At 40.5% G+C, this 15,426-nt stretch overlaps 1 protein-coding gene across 1 annotated transcript in view; it reads right to left on the reverse strand.

Moving 5' to 3' along the window:
* Hook1 (hook microtubule tethering protein 1) overlaps positions 1-14,077 on the reverse strand; it is a 47,468-nt gene extending 33,391 nt beyond the window's left edge. The window contains exons 1-3 of the mRNA XM_057784687.1: positions 13,844-14,077; positions 8,623-8,708; positions 1,295-1,367 (exon numbers count right to left, since the gene is read on the reverse strand). Of these exons, the coding sequence (XP_057640670.1) occupies positions 1,295-1,367; positions 8,623-8,708; positions 13,844-13,906 (222 nt within the window). The 5' untranslated portion in view covers positions 13,907-14,077. The remainder of the gene's footprint in view (positions 1-1,294; positions 1,368-8,622; positions 8,709-13,843) is intronic.
* Between the last annotated feature and the right edge of the window lie 1,349 nt (positions 14,078-15,426).

A 15,426-nucleotide genomic window follows, 5' to 3' on the forward strand; every position in this document is an offset into this window, starting at 1 on the left:
AAGGAGAAGTAAATGAGGAAATCAATGCAATAAATAATTTAAAAATTAAAACTGAAAAATAAGATACATGTTACTAAGGACCCAGATTCAGTTCCCAGCATCCAGTTCCAAGAGGCCTGATGCTCTCTTATCACCTCTGCATACACAAAGCATGCACATGGTACCCATACCCATACATGCAGAATAATAAATAATTTTTAAATATATATAATTATTCATTAGCATAGTATTACAATACTAGTATTGTTAAAAACTTTATGACACAAATTAGACATCCTTTATGAAACAAACATAGGCCCCCAAGTCCCAAGAAATCCAAGAGAAGTAAAAGGGATTTAAAAGTATAAAATCATTTGCAGATAAAGTTAAACACACACACACACACACACACACACACACCAGCAATTCCACCAAGAAATTTACCCCCCAATGAAATTATGTCTAACTAAAGATTCACTGCTATAACCTAAACAGAAATAGTTCAACTATCCCACCAGGTGAATAGCTAAATAAAAATGGCGTATCAATGTAGTATACACAGATGAATCTCAAAATCATTATACTTAATGAATGAAGTCTACAGACACACATAGTACACAGTTTGGCGCATTTATACAGAATTCAAGAAACGAGAACTCAAGGGACTCAAAGCAGACAGACAGCCATCAGAAGCCAGTCACTGGGTGAGGGTTAACTGAAAAGAGACCAATGTTCTTGGATGGAAGAAAAGCTCTGTAACTATAAAATGGTATTTATCTATGAGTAAACTCAGATGTCCTAGTTTCTTTCTTATTGCAAAATGGCCAAAAGCAACCTAGGGATAAAAGAACTTAATGAGTTTACAAATCCTAACCACAAGCAATCACTGAAAGATATCAGGGCAAGAACTCAAGCAGCAGGAAAGGCAGAAATCTTGGAGGACAGCTGCTTAATAACTAGCTTTCAGGTTCACATCCCTTCAGTCTGCCTTCTTAAACTTTCCACGACCACCTATCCAGGGGTGACACTGCCCACAGTGGGCTGGGTCCTCCCACATCAATCAACAATCAAGAAAACGACAACCAGACAGGCATACAGGCCAATCTGATGGAGGCATTTCCTTTTCAATTGAGGTTCTGTCTTTCAAGGTAACTAACTCTACTTTGGGTCAAGTTGATAAAAACAGACCAGTATATGTTAACTCAAACTGAAAAATGCACTCATGTATTAATTTTTAAAAAATCAAATGAGATCAGAACCGCTGCTAAGAGCTTTGCTTGCACCATATGTGACCCACCCATCCATGTCTGCGTACCTTTATTCTCCAGTTGTCTCCAACATCATCTTTAATTCGGCTTAACCAAGATTCGTCGAACCAGGCCACGTCACTAAAACAAAAATATAAAAGCTAAACTTTAAAATGTTTTTGTAAAATGAAAAACAAAACTGAACCACAGTATTCAAGTATTCATAGCTTAAAATCTATCCTTAATAAGATTAGCAGTAATTTAAATGAAGCCACTACATTTTTCTTTCTCCATAGCAACCTACCTAGCTCTAGCCTTCTTACAAGCAAATTCTTGGTAACCATTAACATTGAGCTAATAATCTTCCCACTAGTTAAACCTGATGTTCAACCTCAGACATTTTATACTTTTTTGCTCTGGTACATCATATATATGATTTGATAGTTTTTGTTTTCTTTTATACACTTATTAGAACTTGATCTTGATACTAAAGAAACACCAAAAGGAGGAAATGAGCTAATGAAAAAAAAATACAATTCAATTATTTTCTAATGAAAACTAAGCAAAAATCATTACACTATGTTTAATTCCATCCAGGATGCATCTTCAAGAATTTTAGCAGCTAACTTAAGGGAATAATTATATTTCTACTTACTAATAAAAACTGTATTGTCTTCTATTGATGCCCCAAGACTATTGTTGAATAAGATTCTATCAGAAAGACGTGAGGTACTGGATTTCTACTGTTACTGCTGAATAAAAACACTGGCCTTGGAGTCAGACCAAACTAATACAGAACCCAGCCTTACAATTTATTATTTCACTTCTGAAAGTAGTTCTCTACACCCTTGGTTTTCAGGGATAAACTGGACATAAAAATAGTAAATACACAGCTTATAAATAAAAAGGCTGAATGAGAGCTGGGAAGACAGCTCAGTGCATAAATGCACATGCTTGAGTCAGATCTGCAGCACCCATGGGAAAGCTGCATGCAACAGCATATGTCTACAACCCCAGCACTGGCTATGAAGTGGGGCTCACTGCCAACCAGGATAGCCAAAACGGTGAGTTCCAGATCAGAGACTAGCCTGTTTCAAAAATAAGGTTGAGAATGATAAAGGAAAATACTCAACATCAACCTCTGGGTTCCATAAGCACACAACAGATAACTGCACAAGCACAGACATACACACACACAAATAATCCATATAATGGGACCTATAATGATATACTTAGTAAATACTCAGAGGTTGGCTATCATGGTTTATCATTTAACTGCTCAAATACCTGCACAATTAAAAATGATTTAAAGCCTGAATATTTTAATTCTATACCACATTCCTCTTTGCAAAAGTCATCCAGTGAAATACAATAAAAACATATTACATGGCTGGTCAACTGACAAAGTGGGGGAATGGATTCATTCTTGGTAGCAGTATATAGAACCACATTTTCCAAAAAGATGTATTTCAGTTTTAACTTTGTACCTATAAATATGAACTTATTTGGAAATAAAGTCTTCACAGTATCAATCAAAGTAGGAAGAGATCTTATTAACTTAGAATGGGTCCATAAGACTAGTGCCCTTAAAATGGAACAGATAGAATGGGTTCCCTAAAAGCCAGTACAAAAAAATAAATAAATAAAGTAGTACGGATAAGTCCTGGTGCGGCTGCCAGCGAACCCGCAGTCTGCCCTAACCCTACAACTGTCACCCACATTCAGAGGGACTATCGTTTGCACCTATGCTAGTTCCTTCCTTGTTTGGCTGGAGTTGGTGAGCTCCCATTAGCTCAGGTAAACTGTTTCAGTGGGTGAACCCATCATGGTCTTGACCTCTTTGCTCATATTCTCATTCCTCCCACTCTTCAACAGGACTTAGGGAGCTCAGTCCAGTGCTCCCCTGCTGGACTCTTTCTCTGTTTCCATCAGTTGCTGGATGAAGGTTCTATGGTGACATTTAAGATATTCATCAGTGTGACTACAGGGCCAGTCAAAATTGGGCCCCCTCTCCTCTATTGCTTAGGTTCTTAGCTGGGGTCATCTGTGTGGATTCCTGGGCATTTTTCTAGTGCCGGGTTTCTTGCTAGCCCCATAATGGCTCCCTCAATCAAAATATCTCTTTCCTTGCTCTCATCTCTGTTCTTCTTCCATCTCATCTATCCCGTTCCCTCAAGTTCTCCTGGCCCCTCCCCTTCTCTCCTCCTCTTCCACTTTTCACCCTCCCTTCTCCCCTCATCTCTATGCTCCCAATTTTGTCAGGCAATATTGTCTATTTCCCTTTTCCAGGCAGATCTATGTATGTTTTTCTTAGGGTTCACCTTGTTACTTAGCTTCTCTAGCATCATGAACTATAGGCTCAGTATCCTTTGGTTTACAGTTGTATCCACTTATGAGTGAGTACATACCAAGTTAATCTTTCTGGGTCTAGGTTACCTCACTCAGGATGGTTTTTCTAGTTCCATCCATTTGCATGTAAATTTCAGATGTCATTTTTTTACTATTATTATTTTTACTGCTAAGTAGTATTCCAATGTTTGGGAGGATACTTTGCTCAGCCTAGATATAGTTGGGAGCCACTGGACCTTCCCCAAAGCAATGTGCCTCACCCTCTTTTAGGAATGGATGGGAGGTGAGGTGTAGGGATAGGAGGGACAGGGAACTGGGATTGATATGTAAAATGAAAAAAGTTAGTTTGTTTTCTTTTTAAAAAAAAGAAAAATGAAATAAATTAAAAATAAAAAAAATTGCAACAGATATAGCTGCAAACAAAGGGAAGCTAAGCAGAGGCACAGTGGCCCTAGAAATGCCCAGGACAACCAGAAGCTAGAAAAGGCAAGGAAGCTCTCTCGCTGAAGATTTGGAGTGAGAACAGCCTGCCCAAGAGCTTGATTTAGACTTCTAACTATAGGAACTACAGGAGAATAAAATTTTGTTGTTTTAAGCCACACAGCCCGTGGCACTGTTACAGCAGCCCTGGAAAACTAACCCAGTCGTAGGTGCATTTTCCCCCAGTGCACAGCCTTTCCCCACAATTGCACCTTCTACGTACGCTTTTAAAGGAGTGCACATTACATATCCAAACTAAAGACAAGGACCTACAGAAGCCATCACTAAGTCCATGGTTCCTCGTGGCTAAAGTTACAGTTTAGACAACTGTTTAAGATCTTATTCTATAAATGCATACCTGCCTCAGATAAGTAAAAATGATTATCTAAAAGGTTGGCCTTTCTTTAAAAAGCAGAATTTATCTTCTCAACTTTATTACAACTTTCATGTGACTTTACATAAATCACCAGTAAAATTTATTATGTTACCATTATGGTACTTTGAAACAGTCAAAGAAATATGCCAGGTATGCCTTTAATTCCAGTACTCGGGAGGCAGACACAGGTGAGAGTTCAAGGCCAGCCTGGTCTACAAAGTGAGTTCCAGGACCTGTCTCAACAAACAATAAATTATACACTTAAGAAATTAGTCTTTTTTATTAAGATTATGAAACTTTTATCCAAATGAAGTCTTGCTGGTCTACATATAGACTTCTAGAAAAGTGTTAAAAATAAATAAATAAATAAAAGTTCCTTAGATGATAAGGAGGTTAAAACTTCAAAGAATACAATAAGATGGGCAAATGAAACACAAAATGGGGTGTTAGGGGGACCAGCAGACAGACTGGCTTGGACCTATTTTAGGCCACTGGTCATTTGCTTAATGAAGAAATCTTTCTTATTAACTAACCTATTTGATTTTCCCTGAAAAACAAAAGCTATTAGAAGATAACACATATACAAACAAGGAGAGAGGCAGAGAGAGGCAGAGAGAGAGAGAGAGAGAGAGAGAGAGAGAGAGAGAGAGTAGAAATCTGACCATGGAAAATAAGCCGAGAAGACACATGCTATCATTTAGACAAAGTGCACCTGGTGCTACTCCAAACAGTGCCTGAAAATCTGGGAGATCCAAGAGCCACACACAGCACACCAAGGAAAGACAGTATAACATCAAGCTATGAACACAAACAGAAATGATGCCTCTGGCAAGGTCTATAACCCTAGCAGTCCAGCAGTTGAAACAGGAGGACTGTTCTAACTGTGAGGCAGCCTGGACTACACAGTAAGTATCAGTCCACCCTAGATTAAAGCCAAACTCTGAAAGAACAACAACAACAAACAAAAAATGAAAGGAAAAGAACAAACTAGGCCTAGTTTTGGGTTGATGTCTTCACATAGCACTGTTAATTGAATAAATAGATACCTTTTATTCCGATCAGCCAAAAATTATTACAATGAAAGCAGCAAGACACATATTCCTTCATCAAGCAATGATGGCATCCTCAAATCAAGAAGTACTTTGTTGGCTCTGGTCAAGTAGATAGTTTTAAACAAAATAAAATGAAAAAAGTATTTTAATGTAGGAGGTCCTTCTGTCTATGCATTTCTTTCATTGGTTAGTAAAGGAACTGCTTTGGGCCTATAGCAGAGCGGTAGGGGAACAGAGCTAGGCAGGGAAAACTAAACAGAATGCTGGGAGGAAGAAGGCAGAATCAGAGAGATGCCAGTCAGACATGCTGAATCTTTGCTGGTAAGCCATTACCACGTGGCAATATACAGATTAATAGAAATGGTTGAAATTAATATAAGAGTTAGGCAATAAGAAGCTAGAGCTAATGTTTTAATTAATACAGTTTCCATGTGATTATTTTGGGGCTAAGTGGCTGGGAACAAATGAGTGTCCTCCCAGCAACATTTTAAGAAAACTGGGCAGGAGTATTTTTCAATGATTGAAGAAAATGTTAACATGCTTTAACTATAAAATTTGGATATTCAAATGAGATATTCAAATACCAAATTATTAAGATTTTAAAATAATTGTAAGCTGTTTTTCTAGGAGAGGCATAAAGATTTTTGTGGTTCCAACTATAGAGTTTTTCAAGTCAGTTTCATCTTGTAGATGGTGGGAAAAAGTCAATATAATAATCTCTGACTGGATAACAATAAAGTCAAAACAGGAGTCTGGTCTCTTTTTAAATAGTAATATCAAAAATTCTTAAATCTATTATTTCTTAATATTTCCCAACCATAGTTCAGGGATTAGGATTGCAGTCAACAATATAAACTGTATCCTCAATAGTGCAAATGGCCAATTCTGAACTCACAATTTTTAAATACTGTTTAGTGTACATTAACATACCCAAGGCCAGAATCTTAACTATTCAAGCCTTGTCCATGCTTTGTAACTTCAAAGTCCATAAAATTAACACGATTATTGGTGGACTCATAATTACTATTATTTCAGTATTAGATTTTTAATATAGTTTGTTTTCCAAATTCAGAATCTCAAAGAACGAATGTCCATGTGAAAAGCCCTCAAAAGAACAACCTACATTTGTAGAAAATGAATGCAAGTATATCAATCATTTAGCCTTTTCCCCTTGAGCAATATGATATGGATGAATGTCCTTCTGTAGATGTGCTGCTTTATTGGTGAATGAATAAAGTCGCTGTGGCCTAAGGTAGGGCAGAATAAATAAAGCCAGGCAGGAAATTCGAACAACAGAAATAGAGAGAGAGTAGGCAGAGTAGGGGACATACCATGTAGCTACCGAAGGAGACAGATGCCCCAGAATCTTACCAGTAGGCTGATGTAAGTGGGTCTACTATCTATCTGTTGCTTTCATTGGTTAATTAATAAAGAAACCGCTTGGCCCATTAGCTCTAGCCTCTTACTGGCTAACTCTCACATCTTGATTAACCCATATCTTATAATCTGTGTAGCACCATGAGGTGGTTTGGTGTCTTACCGGGAATATTCTTGATCTGCATCCATCTCGGAGAGGAGAGCTATGGTGACTGCCTGGAGAGAAGAGGTATGGTGTCTCACTCACTGCCTTCTTCCCCTTCACAGTTCCTACTTATAATAATTCTCAACCTTCGAGGAGATACCAGTGGGCCGTTCTCCTCCAGGGCATTTTAAACAGCCCCTCCCTGTGCCAATATTTTGTAAATCAACCATTGCAAATATGCAAGAAATTTCCCAAGTCTATAATCTATCACAATATGGATGATATTTGGAAGACTGTTTGAAGAAATATAGTTTTACATAAATGGGGATTGCAGATTGCTCCTGAAAAGATTCAGAGAGGAGATTCTGTTAATTATGTAGGTTATAAAATAGGTTTGCAAAAAATTAAGACACAAAAGGCACAAATTAGGAGAGATTGGCTACGAACTCTTAATGACTTTCAAAGACTGTTAGGAGACATTTCCAGCCTACGACCAGCTGTTGGGATAACACCTGATCTAATAATTCATTTGAACAAAATCTTGGATGGTGATAAAGACTTGAACAGTCCCAGAGAATTAACAGCTGAAGCAGAAAAGGAACTGACAATGACTGAGGAAAAATTACAAGAGGCACATGTGGACAGGGTGAATCCAGAGCTCACTTGTATTCTCGTCATTAGCGTCCAAAATTTCTCCTACAGTAGGCCACAGCTTTTTGATGATACACAGATTAGTAGAAATGGGTTAATTTAAGATGAAAGAGATAGTTAATAAGAAGTCTCAGCTAATAGGCCAAGCAATGTTTCTGTGTGATTATTTGGCATACAACGATATAGGAATCTTTTTTTTTTATTTAATTATTAAAGATTTCTGCCTCTTCCCCGCCACCACCTCCCATTTCCCCCCGACCCCCAATCAAGTCTTCCTCCCTCCTCAGCCCAAAGAGCAATCAGGTTTTCCTGCCCTGTGGGAGGTCCAAGGACCACCCACATCCATCCAGGTCTATTAAGGTGAGCATCCAAACTACATGGCTCCCACAAAGCCATTATGTGCAATAGGATCAAAAACCCATTGCCATTGTTCTTCAGTTCTCAGTAGTCCTCATTGTCCGCTATGTTCAGCGAGTCCGGTTTTATCCCATGCTTTTTCAGACATATAAGCATCCTCCTGAATATTAACCTTCATCAGGCGATGAAAGAAGACAGAGACAGAGACCAACATTGGAGCACTGGACTGAAGTATCACGATCCAAAGGAGGAGCAGAAGGAGAGAGAGCACGAGCAAGGAACTCAGGACCGCGAGGGGTGCACCCACACACTGAGGCAATGGGGATGTTCTATCGGGAACTCACCAAGGCCAGCTGGCCGGGGTCTGAAAAAAGCATGGGACAAAACCGATATAGGAATCTTTATCGATCATTTGGTTAAAATGAATCTTTATAAACAAGCAAGAAATCATGAGGTGGTAAAATGGTCTTGTTCCCTAGTTGCAAGAATGCCCTGGTACCATATATCTGACTATGTCTACTGGGTAGGATGAACTCTCAGTCTCCTTTATAGAAGTGTTCTAGCTGCTGCTGGACATCCATTCCTATGAGGTCTTTGGTCACTACTCACATTTGATGAAGAACTTGTGCCATGGTCACTCCATTAGTCAGCTGTTTGACATCCTGACAGGGTGAGGCAGTCTTGAATGTCTGCAGCTAAAATGACACAAAACAAATCACCATACGGTTGGGCTATCCCTACAATACAAAATAAAAAAAAAATAGCAACTATACAGATGGAAGATTGTGTTTCTATAGCTGCGTAAAATTTTTATAAAAAACACATTTGTACATAAAATCAGGCCTAATAGAACGTGGTGATATGTATGAAATTATTCAGCACTTCTGAATAATACAAACTCTCAGATGTATCTACTATAAGAAGAACATTAAGATAACTGAACAAGTACTAGTTAAAATGTCATTTCAGATACTTGATAGGAAAATAAAAGCTATAACTGTTAGATCTAAAACTACTTAATACCATATAAATGAGCTCTGAAAGAAACTAGGACTGTCCAACAATTAGCCACAGAGACAGGCAGCTGAGCTGTTCTAATCTAGAATGCTTCAGCTGTTACTAACATTTAATCTTGATTTTGAAAATGTTTATGAGGCTGACAAGATGCACTGCTGCTAAGACTGACGGCCTGTGTGCAATCTCCAGAACTCATGCGGTAGAGAACCAGCTCCTGCAAGCTGTTCTCTCACCTCCATACTCCAGCCGTACAAACAATTACACAAACACAATAAAGAAACGCGTAAGTTAATGTAATTTTTAATGTTTCATGTGTACTTTAAGAATACTGGCATCCTTTTCAAAGCAGCAAATCCAAAATAGGAAAAATTTTATAAAGCAATGTAACAGTTAAAATGGATCATATAAATGCATAGAAATCGAATCTCTACCCATACTTAAAGGTATTATGATTTCCTTTCCTGTACATTATTCATTCCCTTCACTATTCACTTACTAGCCTCAGGATCACCAATTAACTATCAAAGCCCACAGAATTCCATTCCAGCATAACTCACTACAAGTTTGTGCATTTTGAGATTCAACAAAGCTGTCCCTGTTTTTCTAGTACAAAGGAGAGATGGAATGGGAAGGCTAAAGCCAGCTATGACTGCTCTGAAACCCCGTGGAGATGCCTTCTTGAGCTCCTACTTGATGTGGTGCACTGTGGTAAGAGATGAGATTACAAGGGAAAATCACTGTATTCTCCCTCAAAACAGCTATCACTAAGAATTATAAGAAAGTGAAAGGCACATGTCATGTTGAGACATGATTAGCTCATAATTACAGTATACATGAATTATTTTTGAAAGGAGAAAAAAGAGATAATTCATTTAAAATTTGTAATTTAGAAACACCTTGTAAAAAGATCCTGGATGAGAGGGCTTGAGGATGGAAGCTTCAGAAAATGAGTATTTTTATCATACAAATACAAGTGAAAACTGCCATTTTTAAGGAGTATGCATTCTAGTATCATTTAAGGAGGATGGGCAAAGAATGTCAACCAACGGGACTGAAGAGACAGGCAGGAGTCAGGACGACATTTTATCCTTAGAACAACCATCTATGTAATGGGAAACAACTGGAAAGTTTCCACCACAGAAGACGGCTGAGAAAACTGAGTGAAGGAGGCGACATAATTACATCAGCGTCTGCACAAGGTTCTGTGCTCAATGGTTACAAACACAATCTGGACAAGTTAAGTTTTCCTGAACAGGGATAATACATGTTCAAACCTCCAGACACATGAAGTCAGAAAGTCTACAGCAGTTCTTCTACGTGTTGGCTTTAGAGTAAGAAGGAATCACAAAGAAGTGGTAAGACAGAGATGCAATAGAGATACAGAATATCCTTGTGCTTGTGAGCAGGAGATGAGTTCATAAAATGGGCAGCACCAAGACACATATAATGTGAATTCAGAATACAGGAGGAATGGATTGTATAAGATGTGCAACAAGAATTTTGCAACTGGGTGGATATGCAGGGAAGAGAAATTGCAATATCTTTAAAAGGAAAACATTGGCCAACACTTTGTATTTACATGCTAACTTTTCATATTAACTTAAAGATCAATGTTTTACAAAATGTTTTACAAAATGGATATGGTGAGTGGCTTTAAAAGATCAATTTCAGAATATCAGGCAGAACAATCCTGATAGGAGTCAATGAAATGGCTCAGCAGTAAAAATCACTTGCTATCAACCTTGACATGAGTTCAATTCCTGGAACTCACATGGAGAAGAAGCTCCCTCAAGTTGCCCTATCTTGTGCAATAATTGAACATAGTTTTAGACGTTTGAAAAAGCAATGTGGACATACATATAGGTGTATCTAGGTTATGGAGTTGCCTCCTTGCACTACATTTAAATCAATATCAACTCCCAACTGCAAATGAAAGTGGGTAACAACGTAATTTCTCTTGGGTAAACTGAAAGGCTTTATAGCCTAGAACAACAAATTTGTTTTGCATGAGACTGGCAAGATGGCTCAGTGTTAGGAGCCTTGGCCGCTCTTCTATAAGAATAGGGTTCAATTCCCATCACCCAAATGTCAGCTCACAACCATCTTTTTAACTCATCTGAGAGAATATAATGACCATTTCTGGCCCCCTTGGGCACTAGGCAAGCATGTAATGTACACCCACATGCACACATGTGCACACACAGACACAGAAATACTCATACACATAAAATAAACATAAATAAAATTTCAAAATATAATTTGATCAGTAATTTTCTAAGACTGCACATATATTTGCTTTTACTCTTTCTTTTACCTCTTAAAATTACAGCAAAATTTTAAAAAAGGAATTATTAAAATAATCTGGCCCAATAATATCCTTAGATATTCGTGAAAGTTGAATTAAAAAGTAATAAAAGGTAAAAACAACCTCACAACACTACAAACCAGAATGAAACCTGAAAACATTTCTTCAAACTTTACATTCATTCCCTGTTATGTAAATTATTCTATTTTTCCCTTTGATTTTGTATTTTCTAAATAGCGGTACATTTTAAGAACTACTTAAAAGAAACATTCAAATCATAAAACCTACACTTAAAGAGTTACCTAAAGAGACAACCCTCACCTAGCCAGCTTCTCTTGATGATTCTTCTGCTTCAGGTAGGGCCTAGTCCTGCTGTAAAATATCACACTCCTTCCAGCCATATGCTCACCTGCACGCCTTGGCCCCACTGCAACTTGCTTTTCCTTCAATCTTATCAACCGTGCTAGTTCTTCTCAAACGCAAAATTACTTGCATATCTGGGAACACCTTCCTGGCTAAAGACAATCTGACAAATGTGTGTTTTCTACTACTTACTTCCCCTCAGGCTACAGACAAAAGCGTTCAGGTGTATTAGTTACAACTAACGACTCTTCTCTGATGTGGGGGCTCGTTCCCTATGATTTCTTCTTCTTTAAACCACGATGCAACTAAAAATGCAGGACAAGAAGTCCACAGCAGTTAAAAGTGGAATACCATTCCTAAAGGGCAGAGCCAAGACAACTCTATTTTCATTCAATATACTGAGACCTTAGTGAGTATCCTTTCTTTTAGGGTCACAGCCAAAGCAGATCAGGCAACAGTTCTGTTGCTCAGCAGTCAACTACTAGATAACTTCAGAAAGACTTGTCAGCCATAGTGAGTTCAAGGCTAACCTGGGCATCTTGGACTATGTCTTAAGTAAAAAGGAGGTTGAGGATTCGGCTACATCGGTGGAGCACTTGCAGAGACCCCTCATTCAGCTGGGGGATGGGCAGCAGAAGCAGCAAAGGAAAATAAATGATAAAACAAGAACTAGAAGAGTTAGAAGGAATAGGTTGTAAAGTTAGATCCAAAGATAAGGAAAGGTAGTCTTTCGGCTAAAAGCCAAGATTCAGTTCAAAGTAGAGTCAAGTAGTATCTGCATGGAGCTTCTACGAAGTAGTAGCACTATCCGGTTGTTGTTACAGTGTTGAGAAAAAGTGTACATCTGGCCATAATAGTGTGACCACAAGACAGTGACAATTTGTCAGTCATTCTATTTCCTGCAGTACACAGCAGCCTGGGAGAGCACTGCCCAAGCCAATTGGTGACTGGCAACCAAGCACCCTGTCTGTGATTCCTTATTTGGCTCATAGTTTTTCAGATCTTGGGGAATTTTGCCTTCCACTGTTGTTACACACACCTCTAAACTGGTTGTAACGAGACTAGCACAAAGTACGAAGTTAATAAATACTGCTTTAAGAATGGATATGGTCGTAATATTTTAAAATATCGCAGTAGAGTTTTAAGAAAATCTTGTACCTCACCGCAGGACAGGGAAGTCAGTGACATCATAAAGAACCACTTCAGTCACGGCCAGAGCACAAAATTGGAGACCTGGACACACCCTATGATTAGCCATTTGTTTTTAAACAAAGCAGATCATTAAAGTAATACCGCCTTCTTCCCCCGCAATCTTAAACAGATTATCTAAACCTAAATACTAATTTAAATGACTACGCAGATTGACAAGATCTAAATGCTTTAAATCCTGAAATCCCAGCTACTGGCGTTCTACTTAAAACTTGTCATTTAAGTCCAAAGTGCAAAAGTTACTTTATATTTCAAACGTTCAGAGCTCTTTCCCATTTGTTCCTTGGATTTGCTCACGTTAAGAGACAACCAGCCAATCTCCTGGAGAATGTAATCTTCCTGATCCAGTCTACTTACATTCCAATCAGACAGACTGCCCTCCACAAATCTACACAACTGGGGTGAGCTTTGAGTCATCAACAGTAGTTTGTGGGACGTCAAGGATTATCCTAACACAACAAAGGGCTAGGAATCACACCTGGAAGCCAGTTCTGTCATATCTAGGCAATTCCAACAGGTTAGAAACCATTTTGCTCACTGGACATCTGAGGACAGAGCCAGTCGTCCATCGAGTCTGCACCAATGAATCCTGCACATGCATCAAGCGCAAACAAAAAAATGCCAAATCTTCTTTTTTACTTTTAAAAAAGAAAAGGTATTAAGAAGGAAAGGGGAGGCACAGAAAAAAGAAAAAGAGCTCCCGCATCTCTCTGCAGCCGTGTCTACACCGTTCGTGCTGTGTGGGCCCAAAGGGACAGCAAGCTGGGAACCGAGGTGGCCAGCGTCTCCTAGCCACCAGTACGCCATGGGGCGCTGCGGCTGGGTGGAGAGCCCGGTCTCGGACAGGCTGCGGAACAGGTGGACGTGGCAGTCGCAGGTTCCCTCGCTCAGCCCGCCCCGCGGGTGGCCTCGCCGGCGAGCGCGGATCACACTCACCCAGATGATGAGGCTGTCACACAGCCGCAGCTCCGGCTGTGGCAGCGGCTGCGGGTCCTCCATGGTCCGAGAACCTCGACGCCGCGCTCCCAGCGACGGACGCGCCTCCCAGCCGGGGCCCGCGTCAACGACCTGCGTGCCCGCCACCGGAGCTCGGCCGCCAGGCCCGGCGCCCGCGCCGCTCACGCGCGCCAAGCCTCACGCCGCCGACGTCGCGGCGCGACCGCCCCCTTGCCCACCGCGGCCGTCCCGTGCCACGGCACCTGAGCCGGCCCCGCCCGCCGATCGCTCACCGCGCGCTGAGTGACCTCCGCGAGCACCAGTCACAAAGAAGCTGGGCGCCCGCGAGGCCGGCGGGGCGGGAGGAGCGGGAAGAGGTCGCGCAGGAGGGCTGCCGATTGGACGCGCTCCAGCGGACTCTTGGCCAATCAAGGAGGGGCAAGCCCTGGCGGCAGAGAGGAGCGGGAGTGGGTGGGCGGAGGTTTGTGACCTGGCAGGTGCGGTGAGGGCGGGGCTGGGGGGAGGAGAGCGCGCCTGCGCGGGCTGGGGTGGCCAAAGGGTGATAGGAGTGAGTGGCTCAAGGTGCCTCCCTCCCTCTCTCCTGGTGAGCACCTGTGCAGGTGCATGCTCAGCTTCCAGCGTCCTCACCGATTCCACGAGAGTACCGGTGGTTTGAGACCGCCCAGACGAAGGAGGAACCGCTGCCAAGCCTCCTGGGCATTCATTGGAAAGAAATGTTTTTAATTTGAAGACATGACCAAGAAATGTGTTTCCCAAGGATCATGGACCTTCCATACCGCCTAAGTCAAAGAAGCGCTCACGGAATCACAGGTTGTGACTGATTTCATTGTAAATGGGGCTAAGTCATTTTCAGAGAGCAAAACGAAATAGCGTTCCAAAGTGTCTGCGTACCCTATCCCCTCTTTTTGGTGTGAAAACTCTGTGTTCACTAAGAATGTTGATGGCATGCCATCAAGATAACCTGTGTCTTTATTGGATGGAACCAGAATATTCTTGTTCTTGGTTCCCACCTCTTCACTCATTCATCAACCCATACACTATCAAGCAGTTGGTTCATTTAAATCGCTGTGATTTTTAAATTTACACATTGAGCAAGACTCTGGGATCATAAGCCCACTAATATAAATCGGTCTCCCTTTTAAAAATAGAATGAGGGTATTTTCTGACTCCTTAGACGCTATCTCGGAACTTTCGTTCAATATTCTGGGCACTGTAAACAGCAATGTAACTACATGAAAACTATATACTGTAAGAACTGAAGAGGCCTTATGGTGAGTCTCCCTCCAACTCCCGCACCCATTCTTACTCTTAGCTTTATTTTATGGTAGAGACACCAGCCTCCATGCCCGTAAAGATCACTCTAGTTAAAACATAAGCATACATTGTGAAGATAATGTACATTGCAAACTATGAACTGTGCAATGTGATTTACTGTAATGACACATCAAAACGTATGAGGACACGTTGCTGAGAACCAAGAGTGAGTGAGCTATTAAAATACTAAAAGTCACCAGGGAGGGGACTATGCATCTGTACTCTAGATGAATAGAAAAGAAGTTCTC

This window comes from Chionomys nivalis, chromosome 11 (assembly GCF_950005125.1).
Source record: "Chionomys nivalis chromosome 11, mChiNiv1.1, whole genome shotgun sequence".
NCBI lineage: Eukaryota > Metazoa > Chordata > Mammalia > Rodentia > Cricetidae > Chionomys > Chionomys nivalis.